Below are 25,132 nucleotides of genomic sequence, written 5' to 3' on the forward strand. Positions count from 1 at the left end.
GGAAAACTGTTTTTACCATCTTGTCCCAAAAGGTCAAGAAGTAAAATAATTAATTTATCAGTCAGAAAAGCAGATTAACCTTTAATTTGGAAAGCAGGAATATCATTATAGAAACTAACTAGAGTATAGTTGAATATTCATGTGCTCAAACATAGACCAGAAGAAAACTGAAATGCTGAGTGTTGAATACCTCTCAGTCTACCCAGCAGATATAAGCAATACCTTTTGCCGTTGTATACATGATAGAGATTTTTATGCTTATTTATTAGAAAATGTTATTAGCAGCCTATGGAATATGAATAATAGATTGTCCATCTCATTTTAATTCTAATGCAAGAGACAAAATCTCTTGAAGTAGAGGTCGTCCTGTATAACTGCCATCAAAAATAAGTCTGTTTGGTCAATTAATTTTTTATCAGTGTGTGTGGAAGTCTCTGTTCACAATGTAGGTATGTTAGTTTCCTTCTGGGCTGTCTTCTGCAGTGAATGGACTAGTTCCTTCTGAGATAAAACTCAGATGTATTTTTGGGATAGTTTATCCCRTGGTTTATGGTTTAGCTCAGTTGGTTAGAGCGTGGTGCTGCTAATGCCAAGGTTGTGGGTTCAATCCCCGTACAGGGGTATGCTGAGGGTTGGACTAGATGATCTCCAGAGGTCCCTTCCAACCTTACCATTCTATGATGATTCTATGATTTATGGCTAGTGTGAATGAGATGCTGCCTGTTTCCCTCTGCCTGATCTCAGTCCTCTGATAATGCTATCCTAGCAGGTTTTGCATCCTTAGCATACCCATGGACATGCATACCAACCAGACTGGACTATCAGAATCATGCTATCAAAATTTGACCCTGATAGATTGTAACAACTTTCACATTTGAGGCATTCTGTCATAGGCCTCCTTAAGGCTACAGGCTGACCTGTGATCTACCAATACTTTGTGAGACAGTTTATCGTCTCTAATCACGAATATTCCAGCATATACAGAATGTTCCACAAGGTATTTCAAATTTGTACGGCATCTCGCTACTACTGAAAAGGTGTCCTGCTTCCCCTGGCCCTTTCTTTCACAGCGCTTAGAAGGGCCTGGCAGGTATCGGAGCTGGTGCGTGGTAGGCAGCCAGACACTGTGTCTGGGAGTAGAGACCTGGTGAGATCTCTTTTTTCAGCAGAAATGAACTAATGCCTTGGGTGCTTGTAAAACTGCACTATGACAAGTATCATTTTTTTTTATCTAGTTCTCATATGACATGGAACGGACAGAGAGTGCTGCAGTGTGATCCTTATATTTGCATTGATCTTACTTGATTGTGTTTTCTATAATTTTTTTTTGAAGTATACCTATTGGAAAACACTGGGGATAGTGACAAGTCAGTCAGACATATTCCAAGTTTATTTGAAACATCCAGTCAAAATTCTTCTTTATTGTTACCTAAGTTAACTAAAGCACTTGTAGGTAATTATGCTCTGACATAGGCTTCACCAAAATAATGAATTTTTAAGATTATCTTAGCAGAGATGAAAAACTGAACTTTTTTTGGCTATGCATTTCCTTGGACCTTTTCATCCGAGCAATTAATTGTGGTATTTTTTTTTAGTCTATACAAAGAACATATCACTCAGATGTGCTGATGTGTTCATAGAGAAAGTCAGAGCATGCATGCTCTTTATTGTGGTCTGCCTCTCTTCTTTGAGTATCTCTTGGATTCAAAATGTGTTTTTCCTTTTTACGATGCTTCTATTTAATGTTTCAGACAATACTACTGAGTCACATATTGATCATGACTGCACTATTATCATTAAGACAGTATCTTATTTTGTTGTATTCAGAGTTTTTATGGTTATACAATCCCTCTTATTGTTACTTTATTTTTAGAGATACATTTTAGCGAAGGTTTTGACATTTGTAAAGAAGTGTATTTACAACACTGGAGACAGAAATTCCCTATTTCCTCTCTTTCTTTCTCACTTCCAGTTTTTTGTTTGGTATTATAGTGAAATTTCACTTGAATGAAAGAGCATATTGTCAAGACTTCAATTCAGCTGCTGTTATGATACAAATTTACATTACATCAACACTGCAGTAGGTTTGTATAACATGTTCATATAACATGTTTATGAATATTATGGTGAATTTAGTGTATCCAATGCAGAGACTACATTTTATAGCATAGTATTTTTCATCTGGCTTGGTAAAGCTTGGAGTGTCATCTGAGCCGTAATTCTGTGGTAATAGGAGGAGTTCAATCATGTAGATAACCTCTCTTCTATTTAGGTTTATCTTTGTATGTACAATTATGTTTTGTGTGGTACTTAAAGATAATATGAAGTCAGTATAAATCTGCTTCTATACAGAAATCAAAATAAAAAATGCTTGCATAATGCAGCATAGATAGGGAGTCTGTCATTATTTCTTCTACAAGCTAAATGTCAGCACAGAAATGTAAAGAGCAATTAAAATTAACAGCTCAAAAATGAAAGCTTCCATACAACTCAGGGTAATACAAGCTAAAGTATTTTTAGCACAATATGAAATATTCACTGTGGAGGCTGAATTCCTCCTTCACTCTCCTTTAGTTTCTGGCAAAAAGCTCCTCAGAGAAGCTTATACTTCTAGAAAACAGAGAACATCTTGCCTGTGCTAGCAAGATAATGGCACTGCGTAATTCCATTTATTACGTTAAAATTCTAAGATACTGTAAATTAAATTACTAGCACTTGAGCACCTACCACTGTTGAGTGACCTTTATTAATGTAGTTTGGCATATACAGATTCATTTTATTCCTGGAAGGCCTCTGCCAGTGATGCAGAGGTATAAGRTCTGCAGGCAGAAGCCAAAACTATGCACTGATCACCTTTTAGAAATCCGTAATGGAGTATAGCTAGTATTACTGCATTTTTTTTCTCTAAGATGAATATRACTGGAGCAAATGACTAACAAAAAACAAAATTAGGATCATCTTTGGTCAACAGTGATCTTTAGCTATCTACCTGCCTTTCAGTACTTTACAAATTAAAAGCTTTTTAAAGTGAAGTAATTTTAATAATATCTGTAATCACAATCTCTGTTCTTCCAGTATTTGTCCAAACACATTTCAGCTCCTGGCTGAGCATATGTTCCTTGTGCTTGGGAATGCCATCTGTTGTTATCCCCTGAGGTCCTTGTACCTCTGTACTGAGGAGTTTAAGAACTGATGTAGCCCATCTCCTGCTGAGTTCATTTTCACTGTCCTCATCTGTAAGACAGTTGCTCAAAAAGTGTATCTTCAGCAATGTGCAGTAAGTCATCTATCATCTTTATATTATAGGAAATAATAATGTGCCTATTTATCAGAATGGATTTGAGCCATGCTGTGATACATGTCACAAGGACTAGAGACCAGAATCTGTCCCCTTTTATTTCTGTTATAGACCTTGTCTGAGCCTACAACCTGAAGGCCTACAAGCCTGAAGGTGCTGTTCTGAGGTCACCATCATAACTGACATTTTGTTTTCCTATGGGAAGGTTTACAGAATAACAAGGGAAGATACAGGGGTTTATTAGCTACTTGGATCTCAGAGAACCTGTATTTCTACTATTCCAAACAAGGCTAAACACACCCACTGTTGTACACTTGCYGTGTCTTTAGCCCCAAGTGCTTCCTCAAGGTTGGTGACCTCTAGGACCAGCTTGCATGTGCCATTCCAGCTTCAGGCCTCCTGCCCCTACTTCAGCTTGGAATCACTGAATTTGCAGTTAGCAGAGGAGAGCTCCTCTGCTCCTCTTATCATTCCTTTACCTTGTCTTCAGGGAGAACTTCTGAGTCGAATGAGTTTAAAAGCAGCCTTAAGCCAAGCAGAAAATGCATGCGTCTTCATATTGTGGCATTCCTTTCCAAGAAGTAGTCTCTTACTCATGCAGTATTCCAGTGGATTATCTGGGGGTCTTCACAGCTGAAATCATCATACCACCATATTTCTTCTATCACAAAAATTTGAATTTTGGCTCCATTCTAGGATTACATTTTTTTCATTTGATTACTTTGTTTTTCATCATGTGTATTTTCCCTCAGTAGACAAAAATAAGATTTTTTTTCCCCAGAGGTGGTTGAAGCCCAGAATCCTGYTGGATGCATACGTTTCCATTGACCTGTAGAACTGTTACATCTCATTACTCAGATAAAACAAGACTCTGTTCTCTATGCTCTTGCTTGAACAGTTTGTTAGCTGGAAATTTTTTCAATAAGATTCAATATATTCAAGAAGATTCACTCTATCTAACAAGAATATCTTGTTTTCAAATCCAACTCTAGGACAAGCCAGAGATTGGCTTCCTGCAGGTTCATAATTGGATCTTTTGTAGAAGATCAATATTTATAGTATTGATATTTCTAGCCGGCTAAGACAGACTATCCTTTGCTGATGAAATTTCTTTAAAATGTGCTGGTTTTTCTGAATGAYATAAATCTAACATACTATTATATACTATAGGATAAGATTTTATCACATAAAGCACGAAGGAGGGCAGGAATATTACTGGAAATCACTGTGATTGAATGCATGCAGTATAAACAAGGGGGGGGACTGTTGCATTTATCAAAGAAACAACAAAATGAATGAATAGAAATTAAGCTCCAAGGTCTTGGCTATGATAAATTATTTTAAAGTTTTCATGCTATTCTGAAGTACCCACAGGAATGCAGAAGCACCAAGTAGACTGTAAATTTAARAAAAAGTTATAAAATTTCTGAGACTGGCTAGAAACCTTAAGGTTTTACTGTGCTAGATGTGCCTCAACTCTCTTTTCATGCTGCTCTTAAGAATTTTTTTTTAGTATAGGTTATTTGCTTCTTGTCTGATAGGTGTTTCATATTTTACTGTATCATTAACTCAGAAGTTGAGCAGGAGTAGCTTTCTATGATGTGGAAGATTTTTAGTACTTTTTTTCTTCARTTCCTATACTTTATAAAGCTTCAGAAAGAGGAAAGCTGCTTTTATTCTCCTGCTCCATTATGTGCACAAGGTAAAGGTTAGGGATGAGAAGARACCAAAATGATTTATTACTGAAAAGTGCCATTACAGTTGTGTTTTTAGGAGGTACAGACTTCAGTACAACTTTAAGTTCCACTAACCACAGTTATTGGTTCAGGTCACATCTTGTGCACCTTAYTTTAGTTACACGAAGTTAATGAATTTTTTTTAGCAGTGATATTCACCTGATGCTGTGAAAGGAATCATAAGATGAAGCTGTGAATTTTCCATTATGTTTGAAAAAAGTATATATATTAGACATCTTCATATTATCTAAAAAATGAGATGGGTTTTCTTTCCTTGTGAGCAAGTTGCCTGTACAGCTTGAATGTATTTTTTTTCTTTGTAGTGTTTTATCACATCCGTCATAAACATAAAACATTACCTAATTAGRAATGTACTGTAAAAAATTTATTTTAAAAAATATTGCTCTGCATTTCCTATGCTAGCATTTTTTGATTGACATTTCTTTTCTTACAGCTGTCAAACCTTCATAGTGAATATCTATATTTAAAAGAAGCACAGCCTGAAAATTTTGAAATTAGAATTATGTGAAGGTTACTTGTCACATTAAGACAAAATTTAACTGTCTTTAGAATGGTTGTGCCATTTACTGTGATGAATCCAATCTTATTTTTCTTAGAACAGTTTGACCATCCCTGTTTATTCTGTCTGCTACTTTTTGCTTTGCATGATGTTACTAGTTCAAAAAGGAGGACTGTTTCTTAGGTTCAAAGTTTATCAATGAACAAGGAATCAGGGCTTAACTGGAGGAGAAAAGATATTTTAATTTCCATCCCACATAGCAAAGCTACAATTAGTTGTGACATACTTACCCTTATGCTTCAAASTTCAATTACTCCAGTTTAGTTTTTACTAAAATATTTCTTAACATTTTTCTGTTTTTAAATTGTTTTCTTCTGTTGTCATTTTTCAAAATCTGAAAACGCTCTAGTTTTAAGAGACTATGAAGCATGCATTCTTCTGACAATCTRTCTAATCTCCTTGCTTTTCTGTTTGCTATAAACAGAAAAGGAGGATAATTCAGGCTGGAATCATGCCCAAATCATACTACTGGTAGCTTATAATGAATTACCTTAATCTCAGGTTCACAAAAGAGCTAGATGTGACCAACTTGCTAAGAAGCAGGAGTAAGCCCCTTTAGCAAGAAAGGACTAATACTTTCCTTTACCTTTCATCATGGCTGCAGATACTCCAGGGACACTGGGTTTGTATTTTTCTACTGACTTTCTGCTATTGAACGGCAGAGAGCAGAATTAGCAGAGATCAGAATTAGATTACATGTTGTCCATCTGATTTTTGTTTTCATCAAACATCTTCTGTCATTGTTGCCATGAATTACAGGCTTTAATTTCCCAGCTTGGGGCCTCTCTTTTTTCTCCGTTAAGAGAAATCGAAGAAAAAGACAAAAATGAACAGCGCAATGTTGCGCTAGAGATGAATAATTACAAAACTAGAAGTATAAACGTAGTGCATTATGGTGACTATAAAAACTCGTGTTTTAATATGACAAATTTAAATTAAATTTAGAAGTTACAAACTAGAATTTAAAAGATCAGAATAAGAAATATGTCTGAGAGGGGAATATACGTAAGGAATTTTCTATTTTTCTTCATGTTTTACAGTCTGCTCTTTTAGTATATTTTAGATTATTTCAATCTATTGGCACTTTAGAAAATATTGAAAAGAACAATCAATTTAAGAAAGTATTATTCTGAAAGTCCTCTTATATTCTCTTAAAAATCTATGTTTCATATACTCAGAGCATTGCTATATGCACTTGTTCTTTGCTGTTCCAAACAATGGCTTTAAATTTCCTGTTCAGTTCTTCAACGATTTTGGGAGCGTTTAAATAGTTTGTTTTGCCATATGTTGTTCTTCTCCCATGCTGTTTGTCAGTCAGGAAAATGACGTCAAAAGAGCCAAGAATTCTGACAAGACAAAACATGAAGTAGAGAGAAAAAGAAGAATGAGAAAAGAGTGACTTATGGATGGAGAAGGGGTTACAGAAGAAGATCAAATGTTAGTTGCAGCCAGAGCTATTTCTTCTTCGCTTGGATGTCCAGTTTTCAGAAAGTACRTCTTTTCAAAATCTTTGTTATTGGCTTCCTAAACAATTCCAGGGAAAGGATCTCTACATCTCCATTATGGTCAACTTTCCGTGTTGACAGTTTTTTCCTGTGTCAAAGGGCGAAAAAATTGCCAATTCAGTTTCCTCAGCATCCTTTTATAAAATCTCAGGAAATTTGACTCAGAATTTTGTAGAAGGAAGTGTTCTGTCCTGGCTGGAACACAGATAGATAGCTGCCTGTATGAGGGTCACTGAAGRTAGACGAAAGAGGACAGAGAATCATCTAACTGACTCCCACATGGCCTTGTTGTCCTGAGTTCTGCAGCATTACCGTGATCATCTGTTAGCTGTGACTCTTAAACARTAACTCATAGTTTAAGGACCTGCTCAGTTTGCTAGTCCTTAACTCTAATATCCTGGACAATGAAGAACTCTCAAAAATATGAAAAAGAGCTTTTCCAGAGGGCCCAGGTTCCTGTCAGAGTTCGAATATTGAATAAAGAATTACCACTTCTTGCTGGGAGGAATTAATACAATTAGTACCATATTTACTAGCTTTAACTGATAATCAGAGGGTTGTTACCTCCTATGCCTTAGCACTGTTTTTTCACCAAAACAAATCATATCTTTTTGGAGTACATCCTACATCCCAGAGTTTAAGAGCCTCTTGTATTAATAAACATAAATTTAACTGAGCTTATATTTTGAGTATCATTATCTGTTAGAACAATGAAATAAAATAGGTGATTAAATCTATTCTATATATATACAAGCCGTTTTGGGCGCTTTGTAAGATGAATGAAGGGCCAAGTATATACACAATTGCTTGCTGTACAGATGTTAGTTATCTCAGTAAAAAAYCCAGCCTCTGGGCTGAACCTATGATTTGTCAAAATTTGTGCTAGAACATGTCAAACTGCTAAGCTGTTAAGGTCAAATRTTTTTTGTTATTTTGAAAACCATTCATCTAGTTCATCTTAATGTTATACTTTGCCATTATTGCCTGATGTCACTGGCAGAYTCTAAATTTGGAAGAGTATAGCAAAAGGGGATTAGTCATAGGTAGTCAAATATACTATTCTTTTTTCATGGCCAACTATCTAAAAAAAGTCAGTATTTTTGTCATTTTTTTTTTATTCCTTGTCTTATATTCATTCTGAAAGCTTCTTAAGCTTGTGAGAAGGTGGTAGGTCAAGTCTCATACTTGAGTGACGGATATAAAACCCTGGTAATTCTGTGCTCATGGTAAAGAAGAGTGTTATATTCAACTTCATTACTTCTGAATCATATGCAGTTGCTAAAAATATTATCTAGTATCAAAAATATAGAAATATTTACTAGCATGATTCTGCTATTCTGATACTGTATGATTCTGTGGTTTAGTAAAGGAAAATATGTCTTTAACTTTTAACTAGCCACTAGGTGGCAATTGCACACAAGTTAAGATGTGCCTGGGAATGAAGGCACAAAACTCTAGTATTGCTATGGTGACCTTGTTCATTTTCATATTATCTTTATTGAGCTACTTGCTGTAGTTTAAAAAATAAGAGCTTCAAACTCTCCTGAAATTATTTCTCATGTAGAAATCTTAATACCAAATAACTGTTTATTCCTTTGCTGTGATAGATGCCGCTATGGACATAATTAAACATCTGAATTTTCCAAAAGCTAAATCATCAAGTTTTTCATATTTCTGCTGTGCAATTTTTCATGGGTGTCTTGCCATCAATTTTGGAGATGCCAGTTAAATTGAGTGAATTGAGGTTGAGGGTGCCCTCAAGACTCAAAAGTCTCATTGTTCTTCGTTGCAAGAATAATATTCTAGGCAGCATGCAGTTTTCCTCACGATTCCTCCAGCAGCTTTGGTCTTTAACAAAGGAGCAAGCAGAGTGTTGAAGATTAAGGAAGTAGCTCACTGAACTTGTGCTTACATTTCTTCTCCAAGTAATTAACTGAGCTATGAGGGCACAATTTATCCCCCCAGGGTTCCCAACAGATGCAGTCCCACTTAGAGCAAGAAGAGACAATTCAAAAAGAAGACAATTCAAAATTTCAGTAAGAAATTTTAAAGAAGCAAAAAAGGAAAAAAAAMCACTGCAAGAATAAAAAGAAATAGCTTTGGGGATATAGAATATAAAGCTCAAAGGAGTAGTCATCCACCAATCTATTATCATTGTAACAAATGATGGTCTGTACTGCTCCAGAAGCAATAAAATGCTAGGCATCAAATAGATGCCATAAATTTAAAAAAATATTTTGAATTTCATTTTGTCAAACTAAGTTTTTGTCTGAAGAGAACAGTTCTGTCATAATTACAACTTTCCTTATGAATTAGAGCATTCTTTTTGCAAGAGTTGAACACCTTGTGAGAAAGCTGTGTTGTGAGACTTTAATAGAGACATCAGGAGTCCATCAGTTTTGTCTTTCTGAGTTTCCTTGCTGAAATAAAGTCTACCATTGTTTCTGAATGGCTCTACACACAGAACCTAACAGCAGAGACAAGAATCTAGATGGTCTTCATCTGATACAAGGGACRAAAGCAGAACAGCTTTTAATAAAGGTATTTTCAGAACCAAGAAAAGATTGCTAAACTGGATGGAAACACTAGAGTAGGGAATACAAGAGGATCATTAGGATGGATTATAGRGTCAATAAAATTGGAATGTTAAAGAACAGGCATCAGGAGTCTGTTTTATAAAATCTACAATTTTAGCAGTCCACTATGAAAAAATTTTTTGTCATGCCTATGTGCTTTGCTTTTCCAGCATGATGCTTTTTGAAAAATTTAGCTAAAAATACAGAGATGTGACAACCTACTGGATACTGGGAAAATACGTCTAAGTAAATGAATTTTTATAAGGTATGAGAAGTTGATTCTGAGCATTAGATCCTTGCATGGCAGATCTAACCATCAAAAAAAGGTGTCAGCTTTGGAGATCCAGGAAAAGGAGCCAGTCTGTGTTTATTATATCCAAAGTGACTTTAATGAATTCGGTGCTTGACTGGATTGTGTTCAGAAAAGAAAAGAGTTCTGGTTAGACTTTTAACAAATGGTATAGAAAAAAATGCACAGTGGTAAAATTGGTCACTTGCTTATAAGAATTTGATTTTGCTTTATTCCTGCTTTCATGCTGCTCAGTTTTTTCCCTTTTCAAGTGARATTTTAAGTAATTTTTCCTTGGAGGGCTTTTTTCATTCTAATGCTTTGTAATATGGTTGTTTCTCACTTTTTCTTTTCTCTTTTTATTTTAAAAGAAATAGCTTGCCTCAGAGTTTGCATTCTAGGACATGATGTGCCAAGTAACTGAAAAATTCTGCAAAAGTATTTGTATCTGTCTTTAATCTTTGATATATTGTAATATTATGCTACAAGCATACCTCATACAAAAATCTTATTTGGGAATGAAACCAGAATCTTTCTAGGGCTTTCCGTTGTCTCATTTAATTGAGTGCTTTGATTCTAGCTCAGTCAGAGATTATGTGAAGTACAGAAAAGAACAGGCTGGCACAAGGATAAACAAATCAATTTAGTAATGTTATATAAAAACAGAATCGTAGAATCACAAAATATTTGAGGTTGGAAGGGACCTCTAGTAATCATCTAGTACAAGCCACCTGCTCAAAGCAGAGTTCATTAGTACAGGTTTCCCAGGACTGTGTCCAGTCAAGTTTTGRATATTTCCAAGGATGGAGATTCCAGAGCCTCTCTGGACAATCTGGTCCAGTGTTCATCCACCCTCACGGTAAAAAAGTGATTTCTTATGTTTAAATATAATWTCTTGTATTTTAATTTGTGACCATTACCACTGAGAAAAGTCTAGCTCACTCTTCTCTACACTCTCCCATTTATATACATTGATTGAAAAAGCCCCAAACCTTCTCTTCTTGAAGCTAAACAACCCCATCTCTCTCAGCCTCTCATTGTATGTCATACTCAAGCCCTTAATCATCTTTATGGCCATTCACTGGACTTTCTGCAGTATGTCTATGTCTGTCTTTTGCAGGGGAACCCCGAACTGGCCACAGTACCAGATGTGGTTTCACCAGTGCTGAGTACAGAGGAAGCACTTCCTAATGTAACGTAGAATACTGTTAGCCTTCCTTGGCACAAGGGTGCATTTCTGGCTCACGTTCAACCTCTTGTCCACCAGGAGTCCCAGGTCCTTTGTTGTAAAGCTGCTTTCCAGATGGCTAGTACCCAGTCTGTACTGGTGCGTAGGGTTATTCCTGTGTAGGTGCAGGACTTTATTTACACTTCCCTTTGTTGAATTTTGTGGCAATGTTTTACCATTTCTCCAGCTTGTTGAGGTCCCTCTGAATGACAGCCCAACTGTCTGGTCCATCAGCTGCTCCTCCTAGTTCTGTATCATCTTCAGACTTGCTCAGGGTCTCATAATTCAGGTCTTTAGTGGAGATGTTAAACAATATTAACCCAGTATTGACCCTGGTGTACTTCACTAGTGGCTTGCCTACAGCTAGACTTAAAGGTCCGCTGGACTATGATGCTGATCACAGACCTTTCAGACTGGTAGTTCATCTTACCTAGTCTGTATTTCATCCATTTCTCTACGAGAATGTTACGAGAAATGGGGTTGAAAGGGTTTCTGATGTCAAGATAAACAGCATATGCTGAGCTCATCATTTCATTGTAGAAGGCTATCGGGTTGGTCAGCTGTAGTTTCCTCTTCATAAATCCATGCTGACTGCTCTCAATTTCTTTTTGTCCTTAATATGTTTGGAAATGTTTTCAAGGATTATTTGCTCCATTGCCTTCCCAGGAATCAAGGCTGACTGATCTGTCGTTCTCCAGATCCTCCTCCTTGCGCTTCTTGAAAAAAGATGTGCTCTAACTGAATTAGGCAGTACAATCAAGTCTGATTTCTCTCTCTCTCTCTCTTTTTTTTTTTTATATCTGTGATTAACACTTTTTGAGCATTTCCATATGCAGCTACTGATGATTTTAAACTAATGCTAGTGTTCTCCTGTTAATCATCCACTAGAATAGCTTTTTACTTGTCTGGAAACAATGAAGACAAGTAGTAATAGTTAACTTTTGTAACTAGCTTTCCCATTTTCCTGTTACAACTGCATTCGTTCTTGCCCACTGAAGCATAATTATATGGAGAAAGTAATTCTGTTTCCCTGTAAATCCTAACAAGATTTAGACGCCCTTCTCTAACAATAAGGGATGACAGTCACATCTCAGATTGGATCTGTGAGGTATGCAGGAGTATAYGCCAAATAAATATACACAAACAAATATAGACTATGTTATGTAGTCCAAGGTGGCAATAATTACTTACAAAAAGCCATATCAGTCTTCTGCTGTTGATATAATAATACTGTCACCGAATTTTCAACTCAAGTAAAGGAAGGCTTTCCATTTGGAAGATTCTTCTGAGATTATTGTCTCCTTTTTTTCTCCATCCATTAAAATATCTAGGGTAAATTTATCTCCTTGAATTTGGGAATTTAAGTATTAGATCTCCAGGGGAATCTTAGGCTAAATTGTTGTAATTACAAYAGATCTTACACAGGTAAATTGAATCACCCTTTGGAAATTCCTATCTGTCTGCTGACTATAGATGGTTTAACAAATGACTGATCAGATGAGAAGAATCTATCAACCTATCCCAGTAGCTTAAAAATGAGCATTACCACTTTCATGTTTCTTAAATTACCTCTTTTCTGAAGATTTATTTAAATCATGAWTTATTAACTAATTTACAAGTGAAAGTACATTTTTGCACTTTAATTATATAATAACATTTTTCAGAATTATTAGTAGCACTTCTAAAAATTCTTTAAAATTTTCCTGAGGGAAGCTTCTTGCATATGCTTTCAATGAAAACAAGACAGCAATATAGTGATTTATTATACCATTGTAAGATAAATGTTGAAATAAATTTATATCCATTTCTATTTGTTCAGGCTTTTGAAACTAGTGAGCTAAGGAGCAATAATTCATGGGAATAACTGTAAACAGCTCTTTAACCTGTGCTGAAGGTAGTCTTATTAAGCAAATGTCAATACCAATACAGAGGTCAATGAAAAGTCCATAAAATGGTCTCTAACTGATGCCGATTCTGATTGAGGTCAGAATTAAAACATTATTACAAAACTTTTTWAAAATGGATAAATTTAGGCTCCCACATTCATGTTGAGGCACATAGTAAATGAATTAATTTTCTAAAGTTCTGAGAACTTGTTAGCCTCTTTGGCCGCTTAAATTGCATGTTATCCATACTAACAAGCACTGATCCTCCCTATCTTGTAATCTTCAATGGAAATGTTAGTTCTGCACACAGATTAAATAGCAATTACTGGACAGCAATATAATGGACTATGGCATTACAATGACCACTGGTGCAGCTGTGTTCTTAAATGTTACTAGAAACTGAAGAATRAAATATTCAGTGTTGTTTCTTCTGTGTCAAGCTTTGTATTGGTGGCTTGAGAGATGTGTTCCTGATTTGTTGCCCAGTGAAAATATCATGTATTATGTGGTAGATTCCTATCTCTCTGTGTCTTGTTACTSTGAAAGATGGTTCAACTTTAATATATTGTGAATGTTTAATAACAATACTAAGACTAGAAATGATCTTGGTTTTTTTGGGGAGGACTGGGCTTCTTTTACTTCCACTTTAAATGTTGATAAAATATTACCCTTTTAATTTCAATAGCTTTTGAAATTTAATTGCATCCCTCATAAATTTAAAATAATGATTTTGAGTTCAAAATGACATAGAAGGTGATCATTCTTGTTTATATCTCAGAAATTATATACCACTGTTCCCAAYTCCTAAATTCACAAGTATTACATAATACTAGTGTGTTCATCTAATTCCTGAGGCATCTGCAAATTAATTGCRTGGAATTACGAAAATTGAGCTTGATGCACATTATCTATTGTCATGTGCCACCTTTTTAGATGATGAGGCATGATGACACAAAGTAACAGAAGGAAGATACTGTGTGATGTTTCTTGCTTTACTGMAGATACATGAACCCAGATCATTAGAAATAAAGTCTAGTAATGCTATACCAAGTCTAGCATTATGTTTGTTGATAAACTTAGTTCTTTCTTTTAACCTTCACTGATGTGCTGTTCCTAATAAATAGTTCCTTCTATATTTTGTCATGCATTTCAAAAAGGGAGTCTTCTGAAAAAAATTCTGTTCTCACAGCTTAAGGCAGTGTATTCTTTTCTTGATAGTAATGCAGAGGCTTCTGCCACCATATCTAAAAAAACTAAAGTTAAAAGAAAATGGCCTTCATTTGGGTCACTCAGTTTTTTATAGTGGCTCCATAAATTAGGATTTTTAAAGTCTGACAATGACAAATAGTTCTTATAAGTTCTGCGAAAATCAAAGAAGGGCAAATATCAAAATATTTTGTGGTATTTTCTTATCACAAGAAAATATCCTCTGCTTTTCAAAAGAAAATATCACAAGCTAGAGGACCTGTGATATTTTCTTTTGAAAGGCAAGGTTGTTAATCTTATTTATTATATGATAAAGTCCTTCTGGCTTTAAAATCACTRATTTTTTTATTCCTTTTATAAATTGTTCATAAACAAGTATTTGTAATTTTTAACTTACTAAACATTTTTGTTCTTCTTGTTTATAGAACATTCAAGGTATCTCTAAACATCCAGTTAAAATTATAAAGAAACATTATATAAAAGGTAAATTATGTTATTATTAACATGAAAAGGCAAWTTTATTTAATTAGTTTAGAGTTATGTGATAAAATATTGTATTTTGTAACAGACCAATAGCTCCAACATATGAGTACAGTTCATTGATCGCAGTTATAGATTAGCATTTAAACCAATTCTGCTGTTTTTTCCCTTGAGAAGGCTACTGCTTCAGCACCAACCTAAACASTCATAAATTTTTAGAGTTTCTTTTCCCTTGGACAGACTCACTGTTTCTTTTTCCAGATGAAAACTTTGCATCTTAACTTTGCTAAGCATCCTAAGAACTGTTTTGTGTACATTCAGCTCATAAAGCTTTTCCTGAGGTGCTGATTCAAGTCATTTTAATCAAGCTTGCAACGAAGCRCCAGAAGTTGGTCATATATGTTATGTTTGATAAAGGAAATGGGTATGAGCAGAGATGATTTAGAGAGGATCAAAGCAGAGCCTAGAAAAGTGTTACCAAACAATGGAGAAACTCACTCTTCTATTAGAGTGATCTAGATAGACTCTCCTTCTTGAAAGAACCATAGTGTGGAGATGYTGCTCATTTGTTGTACTTGGTTCTTAGATAAGAGTGGATTTGCCTTTTCACAACTAATCCGTCCCTGGATTAGAAATTATAGTACAGATCATAAAACAGGAATCTRTTTGAGGCAATAAAAAACTTTAATGGCAGTTTTATTTTATCTGCYTGTTGGATTTTTGTAAGAATTTTTAAAAAATTATTGGAAAAGATGTGTGAGTAGTGGCTGTGTATACCTGTAGCACTGTACATACTGTGGCACATAGGCCTGTCTGTAAGTAATCTAGTCAGATTCATTAATAATCTTATAGATAGTATGGGCTTCTCAAAAATACATTTCCGAGTTTTTCTTTCCTATGTCAAGACATGCTTTTCYCACTGTCAACTGTCAGTAATCATTGATCAGATGAATTCCATTAAATTTTAAACAACTATCCCCTTCTATGCCAACATTTTTGGATTTGAGTTTGGGAATAGTGTATATTTGTCTCTTCTCTAGGAAAAGAAGAGGAAATAGTAACTATTTCCCCAAGAACATTGTTTGTTTCAAGCAAAGGATATACATTTTTAGCAGCAGGTAAGAAAATTCTTGATATTATTCTCGTACATATTAATATTCTCAGTTCTGTGATCTTGTCTTCCAATTTCTTTTGCATGACATTACGTATTTTAAAAGACTATCGAATACCTTATTAATGATTAATATCGTTATATGAGGTATACTCCTTACTGTGTTTCGGACTAGTGTCCCAGAAGTGGTTGACATGTAAGCTGTGTCATTAGAAGTTTGTAGAAAAAAAGAGCTAATAACATTATTTGACACCTGAAGATAATGAAGGAATTGGGCACTTTGTGATCTGTAGCTGGACTATAACTTCTTAATGATGAGCTTTTTATAAATATCTGTTTTTGTTGAACAAGAGGAAATGAYTAAACAGTCACTTTGATTTGTGAAAGTTTGGTTAAAATGCAGATACATTTTTATTTTAGAGCAATAGATTTATTTTAACACTATTTGCTAGATTTTTCCCATATTGAACTAAGGATCCTTGCTGACCTGTCATCTGATCCAGAACTTTTGAAACTGTTCGAAGAACCTGAAACTACTGATATCTTTACCACACTGGCTTCTCAGTGGTAAGAGAAAATGTTTTATTTTTGGATTTTAATTAGACAAAATAACAAGAATGACTTAAATTATCATATTACTCTATAGTGGTAATAAAAGACAATGTTTTGTTGCAGTATTTATCGTTAATCTAATAGTTTTTCTACACTGGGAGTTATAATTCCTCTTGTCTTTTTGAGTTGTTCACCACTGTCATAATTACTGTATGTCCAAATATTTTAATCCAGCTGACTAATATGAGCTTTGTGACTAAAACTAAAGGAATAATTTATTGTGAATAATTTATACTAATACTTTTATTCTGTATTTGTGTTCGCTAAAACTTTTTAGAATTCTGAATCAGCAGTTAAATAGCTTATCAAGCTGAAAGATTGTAGAATAGCATTTCTCAGTAAAAATACAAGCATTTTTGAAACCAACTTGGTTATCCAACAGAGGTATTGAAATCAAATTACATCTATACAAAAAGCAGAGTGACTAGAGTTCATGGGATTCCTTTGAATTCATAGGGTTTARTACTTGCATCTTCTGATGGATGATGGGATACTTGCAAAAAATGTGATGCTTTAGTCACATTTATTAGAATTATTTAAAAAAATAGTTCTTAGCTCCATTACCCAAGTAATAGAGATATCCATAATAGTGGACTCTAATATAAGGGTGAACTGCCTACATACAGTCTCCTTCTTGAAAGCTTACAGCTGTATGTGGAGATACTGCTCATTTGTTAACTAATCATTAGTTGATTATTATTGTTTACAAAACTCATGAGTGCAAATCAAAAGATCAACTATCAAAAAGAAAGAACATTAACTATATAGCTATTGGAAGGTATTTCTTATTACTTCTTACACCATTGTGGTACCCAAAAATCTCAGCTGAGACTGGGACTCCCCTTGTGCTAGAAAGTGCAGAAGTACTCAATAAGAGATGGGGCAGGTCTCCAGAAGTTTCCAATTTCAACAGACATGTACATATCATGTAATTTCCGTACTTTCATTGTTTTTCTCATTCTCTGTTTTAAATCTTTTGTCCCTGTTTTTTTTTGTTTGTTTGTTTGTTTTTTGGGGGGAGATTGCTAGGTGAAAAAAGGAAAGCAAAAATAGACGTGATGAATTCTTTAGTCTTGATCTAGCTCACTTTAATTCTACAGTTTCTAAAATTTTGCRAGAATAACCTTCCCAAACATAGTAGATCCTACTCATAGCAGTATTTGCTAATATACTGTGAAGTAGAAAAAGAAACGAAATGTAGCTGAAATTATAATTATCCTCCTACCAGCAACTGAATCAGTGCTTGAGGGATGTGTAGTGTGAGAGGACAGAACTCAAGGTCACAAACATCCCAAAGAACAGAGTTATGTGAAGATCACTGTAGCTCTTTAGAGTCACTTAGAAGCTTCTATTGATATTATAATAAATTCTTAGCTTGACATGATATCACTAGAACCTTGTGATGGAGTTAAATCCTTATTTTAATTTGGAGGTATATTGCAAATGTATGCATGAATATGAGTCAAATTTTGTCTCAACTCTGGGCAAGGCTCCAGAAATATTATTCTATTCAGCAAACTCACGGCTCTTGGCAGCCGCCAACCTCTTATGGTTGCTACACAGTAACTTGAAATTTAATGAAATATTACAGGCAAATATTTTTATCAGACAGAAGTGTCATGATATGTCTACAAAATCATTACATAATGATTCTGCAAAGAACTGCTGACTCTTCTTTTAAGCTTCAGGAAAACTAATGCTTAGAATTAACTTTCTATTGTATGTATTATATGACTGCTATTAATTACAGAAACATGAGGAGTGGGATTCATCTCACCTAAAAGTAGTTGATGGAAAAGACTATGTATGCTTTTTTTTGAGTGTAGCTAATAGAAACTGTGAAAACAAACATATCTGCTAGATAACATAATTACCCGATTATTGGAAGATACAGGATTTGATTTTTGTTTAATATAGTAGCTGTACAATTATACATTACTTTAAAAAAGAATGCTAAATAATGACATCTATGTGTGTTTAGMAAAAAAGTCTTGTGTAGTTGGCATGAAATAAGCTGGATTCACTGAAATTATATATACAAGATTTTAARCTGTAAAATGATACTCAACTCTGAACCCTAAACCAATGTAAGTAATTAGAATGATCAGACTGAGCTATTAGAGAGGAATCTGTGCCGTAACTGGGGCTGTCCAGTCCTTGCTCTGCCTCTGACTTCCCTTGATTTTTGGAAACAGTTGGTATTTTTTGGCTTTGGTTCCCTCTTCTCTAGTGGTGGAATAGTAATATAAATTCATTTGTCTTATACTCTTACTTTGCATACAYTTCTACCCCTCGTGCATAACTTGGAATTCTTTGGCTAACTATATCTGTTGGAAGCAGCACAGCTGTCCTGCAAGTTTCCACTTCAGACTTGAAGTGCCCCAACCATCTTTCATGGTGATGGGARTTTACAGTGCTATTATAGAGTCCTTCTATTCATATGCAGTATCTTTAGTACAGACAGTTCTTTGACTCTATCTTAGTTGATCTTATTCCCCCATAGGTATTAAAAACAGTTAGAGAAAGGAATAAGAAAGCAAACAACAAACCTTTTATCTCCTCTTCATCTCCTGATTTTCACTGGGTCTTAGTTCTGGGGCTTTAATATTTGTACACCTTGTAAAGCACAACTGATATGCCAAATCTTTTATTCTGTTTGAAAAAAYGGGACACTGCTACTAATTATGTATCTTTTCTAACTCATCTCGGATGATTGGAAAATGAATTGGTATAAATTGTACCAATATMAATTTATACCAAGTTATTCACTTAATTTTTTTTCTTAGCCTTATGGCTCCCCCACTGAAACTTACTCTATTCATTAGCTGTCCTGTAGGCTAATRCTTTCTATCTGAAATCAAACCTTTACAGGCTTTGTATAGTATTTGGCAGCAAATGCATGTGGTGGGCAGTTTCTGCAAAAAGCTTAGCTATATGAGTTTCTGATTGAATTAAGGCCTCTTACATATAAAGGCTTTCCTTTCTTAATTTGRTTAGGCATGCTCTGCAAAGACTCAATCTGTCTTTGGCACCTTAGAGATATATCTCTCCTGGAAATCTGTTGGGCCTGTTTTTCTATTAAACGTTATTCTTATGGCATCTTCCCTGGTCCGTGGAGTTCAGTGTAGATGCACAAGCATGCATAAGCCCAAACTGTGTATTTACACATCAAAACAGAATGACTCAGATGTTAAAGCTCAGTGTCATGTGAAACACCATTACCTTACTTAATAAACCTCGCTGATAAGCAATCCTCTCTGCAAGATCGGTTAGTTAAGCTTCGGTGTTGTACACCTTTAGCTAGCTTTCAGAGATAGCTAGTTTCAGAAATAATGCAGCCTCCACCAGCTTGGGCTTCCAGGCATTACGCTCAACTGTTTGCTGTAGATATAGAATTYAAATAGCTTTTAAGAATTGTATGTTCTGTTTGACAAGACCATCTTGAAATTGCTGTTCAGATTAAGCTCTGTGGGAGACTGGTGTTAACACAAATTTCTGGTCTCATATTTTTGTGTTTCAAGTGCTTTTTCTACATGGATCTTGTGACCTAGTGTCTTTCCCTAATAGAGTAGTTTCTCATTTCTCAAAAAGGTGAGTAGGAGCTGAGCTTGTTTCACGCTTCCCTCAGAATATCCTCTGAATGTTAGACAAGACTATATTGTTTGGTCTCCAGAATATCCAGACCTGTGGGCATGGAGCCCACACAAGTACAATATGACTTGTAGGGCAAAAGCATCTTGAGGAATTTCAGTTACTATAAGGTAGATCTCTGAAACATTAAAATGTAAGTGCTAAGTCTTATTTTATTATTTACYGTGTCTTAAATTCTCAATAATTTTAAAGCCTAAATAAATTATTTTATAGKTGCCTTTAACATACTTTTAAATATGAAATAAGTAAATTTCTTGCTAGAAATTTAAGACTTACTTACAAAAATTAATGAGTTTTATTGACATATGAGAAGAGGAAGAGGCACWTTTTGCCCAGAAGAAACCTGGCTAAAATAATGTTAAAGTTAAGAGAGCCAAGTTGTGGTACAAAATTAAGGYTATTGGAGTTCCTGCCTTTACTCTCTGGAATTCCTGCACCCAGATTCCTGTACCCTGACAACCTGCTTTATAGTCTCTCCACAGGCAGAAAGTGAAATAGAGAACAGTCTTGCTGGTGGGCATATATGAAAATGATTTTGATTTTTGAGAACAAAAATTACCACRTATTTCAATTTTCAAAAAGAAAATTTACTCAGAGTATTTATTCTTGTATGTGGGTAAAAAAAAGGAACACAAAAATAAATGTAAGAAGAAATGATACAGATTATTTCGGAGAACACTAATAAGTAATTAATCTATTGATTGAGAAATTTTACTTATTTTATCTAAGCTCAGAGACCAAATTTCAAGGAGGTTTCAGAGCATCTGTAAATGGGTACGTTCACATGAACACAGACTAAGGTCAAAGGAATGCTAACTCATTGCCTGATCCTCCTTTTATTATCTTAATTACTAAAAAATATCTTAATCTGGTTAAAGTAATCAGATGATACAACAKCTTAATCTAAATAAAATAAAAATTTTGTCTATTGGCCATTTGCAGTAAGTCTCATCTCTATCTTGAATCTTGGATATCCTAGTCATCTAACTTATAGTTACTCTAGCTAAAAAGAAGCTGATATAAATGGACTTTACTATTCACTCATATGTGATCAGTACTATTCCTACTTTTAGTCTATCCTGTAATGATTATCATAGGCTATTACCTATATTATCTTATGGTGAATACTGTGTTAAGACCTATGAAGAATAAGCCTCAAATTACCCAAGAATCTATTACACTGATGATCTGTTTTGTACTGAACACACAGTAAAGTTTAAAGCCTTGCTTTTGCTTTTGAAAACTCATTATATAACTGATCCCAGCTACCTGCAAGATCACCTTGTGTTATGTTGCCATGATGTCCTATGACAGTTACATTCCTTTGGAAGAGCAGAACTGTCACCAAAGTGCTGAAGGTGATGAGAGCTGTCTTGGCAGCTGTCTGACCAGTCAAGAGATCCAACTGCCATAAGAGATCCAAATGACAACAAATCTCAGAATAGAATTGCTCTCACTTCTTTAACCAGGCTTTTCCACAATAAATCAATAATAAATAGTTTTTGTTAAAAATGCTGTTGTTGAGAGGGAAAAGAAAGCATGGCTTAAGCTTTCAAGACAGTAAAATGCTAAGATTTGAATACAACAAAAATCTATAACTAGATAGGCCAATAAATATCTTAAAATCAGTTTCAAAGATAAAGTTGAAAAACAAGTTTACATTTTTTTAGGTGATCTTTGCAATTTTTTTTATTAGCCATACAGTGATTACTAGTCTCTCAAATAGTTCTTTTTCACTCATCTCAGTAGGCTGATGTTCCTCTGTCATAATATATTTTGGTTTTGGTCACATTTGGTCATAATCCAGGAAAGAAATCTTAATTTAGCTCAGCACAGAAGCACATAGTAAGTATGTGGAGTTTGTCATACCTGAATGATCCATACTTTCTTGCCTGAATGCTTTCTTAAATTGAGATAGTATTGTTTCAGTGTTCCTATTACTCAAGCAAATTCTTGTCTGTTTTTTGCTGTTCTTTAAATGTGTGGCTAAATCCTTTTCTCTGCTTCTTTAGAGTTTGTCTTAGAGAACTGGAAATCCCCAGTAGCGATTAATTTAGCTGCACCTAGCGCAGCATAGTACCACAAAGAYATACCATCATGGGTCCTGATGGTGATGAGCTGAAAGTACAGCAACATACAAATGTAAATATACTATTTAAGGTTCTGAAACTAGCTCAGTCATTATAAGCCTTTAATGTGTTCCAGTGTGCAGTGTAGACATCATCTTTGGTATCTGCAATCTAGATGTACCTCCTGAGTTTCCAGTTCCTGAGCCTGAAATAGAATACAAAACCCTTAGTTGGATACCCAAGCTCCTTACACAGTGCCAAAGAGTGCATCTCAAAGGGTGGGGGGAAAAAAACYCCAAAGATATGCTGACCACAGAACCATCTAAGAGAAGCTAATGGGAAATTCTTATCACAGAAGTTTGTGTTTGAACTCCTTAGAAAGCTGAGACAGGATGCCAACAAGAACCAGATGGTTATTATCCAAAGCCAATACCTGAAGATAGCTGTTGTGGATGCAGAAAGAAAGTGCATTATTTCGTTTTAGCAATGGCAGCTAATATCTGAAATAAGAAAGGGCATATCTTATGGAATTGCAAGGGCTTTATAGAATTCTTCACCACTAATTTTGAAAAACATTTCTTACCATTTCTATAGCATAGGCTTGGTTGGCTGACACCTCAAGACATCTAAGTGTTTTTCACTTATGTGATACATAACCTTTGCCAAAATCAGAGGAGCTTGAACACTTGTTTTCCCATAGTCTTGGGAACTGTTAACAAAATGTATTGAATATAAAAGTCAGGTGATGTGTGGCTGGGATGATGGTAATACCTGTTGCGAACCTCTTTTGTAAGGGAGAGACATGCTAAATTTGGAAATGATTTAGGAAAAAGCCTAGAGAGGAACCARGCACAGAACTACTTGGTGTTACTGTACTGTACTGTACTGTTACTCTTCCTTTTTTAAGGAGAGAAGTTCCACCGGATTTGAATAAAAAGATGAAAAAGATGACAGGGCAGAAAGKTTTTTTTTGTTCTTTGCAAGCCATCTTTTAGGAAGTGGGGAAAATTTCATTACAACCTGCCAAACATGAGGGAGCTCAGTGAACTGACTATGTCTAGTAATGGCCAAGTGAGCCAAGCTGTTGTACATTTGCACTTAGTTCTGTAGGAACTGTGGTGATATAGAGACTCTTGTTTTTCCAGCCACTTGGCAACTCAGGACACTTCCTGACAAGTTGATACCTTGCTCTGTTGTGAGGAACAAAGTAAACAAGCAGAAGTATTTTGGAGATTCCTGAATTAAATCAAATAGGTCATCATGGGTTGAATCGTACAATAAGATTGTGTACTGGATCTGTTTGAGAAAGACAAGGTCAAATACGCACAAACGTTTGGTGGCATGTCAACTAAGTACATTTACACTTCCCCATACCTATTTTATGCATTTTTATATCAAGTAGTTTAAAGATTAATTTTAGCAAATCCTATCTGTTTTAGGTTACTTTTTATAAACGTATAGTGTAGCAAACATTGTGTTCACTTAAGCTACCTACTCCCTTGAATTAGTGCTACTTTCAACCACAAACATCAGGCTTGATACGAAAGAGCTGAAAAGATTAATACAAGCTCAAACACTTAAATTCAAGGCTAATATTAAACAGAACAACAATGGCCAGTAAATCAAGACTGAAATACAYGAATTTTACAGAGGCAAAAATCATATTTGTAAGTAAGTGCTCTTTAAACAGATGTGATTATTTGTTCCTGTATATTAATTTTATGAAAATATTATCAACAAGGTCTTGAAAAAGCCTACATTAATCAGATGAYGTCAGTTGGGCATTATTAGATAATTAAGGAATAATAAAATGATCTCTTTATCCAGGGAGATAAAGGAGACCAAGGAGACAGGAAGAGCTTTAGCCTGCGCTGTTAACAGACAAATGGTTGCAAGTTGCAGCCACCAGGTTGCCCAGCTCCCTTTCCCCCAGTTAGGTCCATCTCTGTTTTGTTCGATGTTTAAGAGGGACTGTATCTAGGGACTGTATCTTTGTCTAAAGATTTTTTAGGTAGTCTAGACTATAGTATATGCTTCTAATCAGAAATTAGAATGCATAGGCACATTGAAGAGATACAGGACTGTGAAATGATGTTTTGCAGTGGTAAGACAGATTACCAGCATACTTGCTGTTCACCCGCAAATACTTGGGTAACTTACAGAATCCTACTTTTAAAAAGAGGGAAGAAAAGCATTCTTACATATTATAGGATAGTCACATTAAGCAAGTGTAACCAAATATCCCTGTTACTGGATAGTCCACATTTAGAAATACATGATTGTGTAGTGGTCTTTCTGCTCTGACGTTTGGCTATTTAACTTAAAAAGTATTGATTTACTGTACATTTCTGGAGGTCCTAAATTCAGTCCTACCTGCTAGAGGCTTTACTAAGAGGTAAYATAACACTTCTGTCATTAGCACTGGATTACCTGGTTTTGTAATAATGTGATCATTTTAAAATTAATTTCATGGCTTCTGCTCGATTTTCTTTTATTGAAATTGATTCTGAAGAAACAATTGCTACGGTATTTTTAACTGGAAAATTATGACTACTTRTCTGTTGTCTCCTGTTTCATTTCTATTCTGATCAATGATCCAAAATATCTTTAATTTTATATCTTTTATCTTTCTTTTCTATTCAGAGTATTACTGACAAAAAGAGAGAGGTCAAGGGTTTGTTTCATATATGCAGTTCAGAGACAGACACAGATTCAGCTGGGAAGGCATGCCCTTCCAAATCAAATCACATTTGAGGGCAAGAATGCTATGGTAGTAGATCTAATTATGGAGATACTATTCATTATAGATCTGGTGTTTAATAATATCTCATCTGGTAAAATGATTGTGATTGAGGCTGTACCATGTGCAGATTCTGCAGCTGTAGCACTGCAGAACTGAGAGACC

At 35.0% G+C, this 25,132-nt stretch overlaps 1 protein-coding gene across 1 annotated transcript in view; it reads left to right on the forward strand.

Annotated features, from left to right (window-relative positions):
- POLN (DNA polymerase nu) overlaps nucleotides 1-25,132 on the forward strand; it is a 97,268-nt gene that overhangs the window by 26,403 nt on the left and 45,733 nt on the right. Inside the window, exons 16-18 of the mRNA XM_085309700.1 lie at nucleotides 14,730-14,787; nucleotides 15,825-15,902; nucleotides 16,348-16,462. Coding sequence (XP_085165826.1) covers nucleotides 14,730-14,787; nucleotides 15,825-15,902; nucleotides 16,348-16,462 — 251 coding nt within the window. The remainder of the gene's footprint in view (nucleotides 1-14,729; nucleotides 14,788-15,824; nucleotides 15,903-16,347; nucleotides 16,463-25,132) is intronic.

Source organism: Rhea americana, unplaced genomic scaffold (assembly GCF_003343005.1).
Source record: "Rhea americana isolate MKP2758 unplaced genomic scaffold, rheAme1 scaffold_30, whole genome shotgun sequence".
Classification (NCBI taxonomy): Eukaryota; Metazoa; Chordata; class Aves; order Rheiformes; family Rheidae; genus Rhea; species Rhea americana.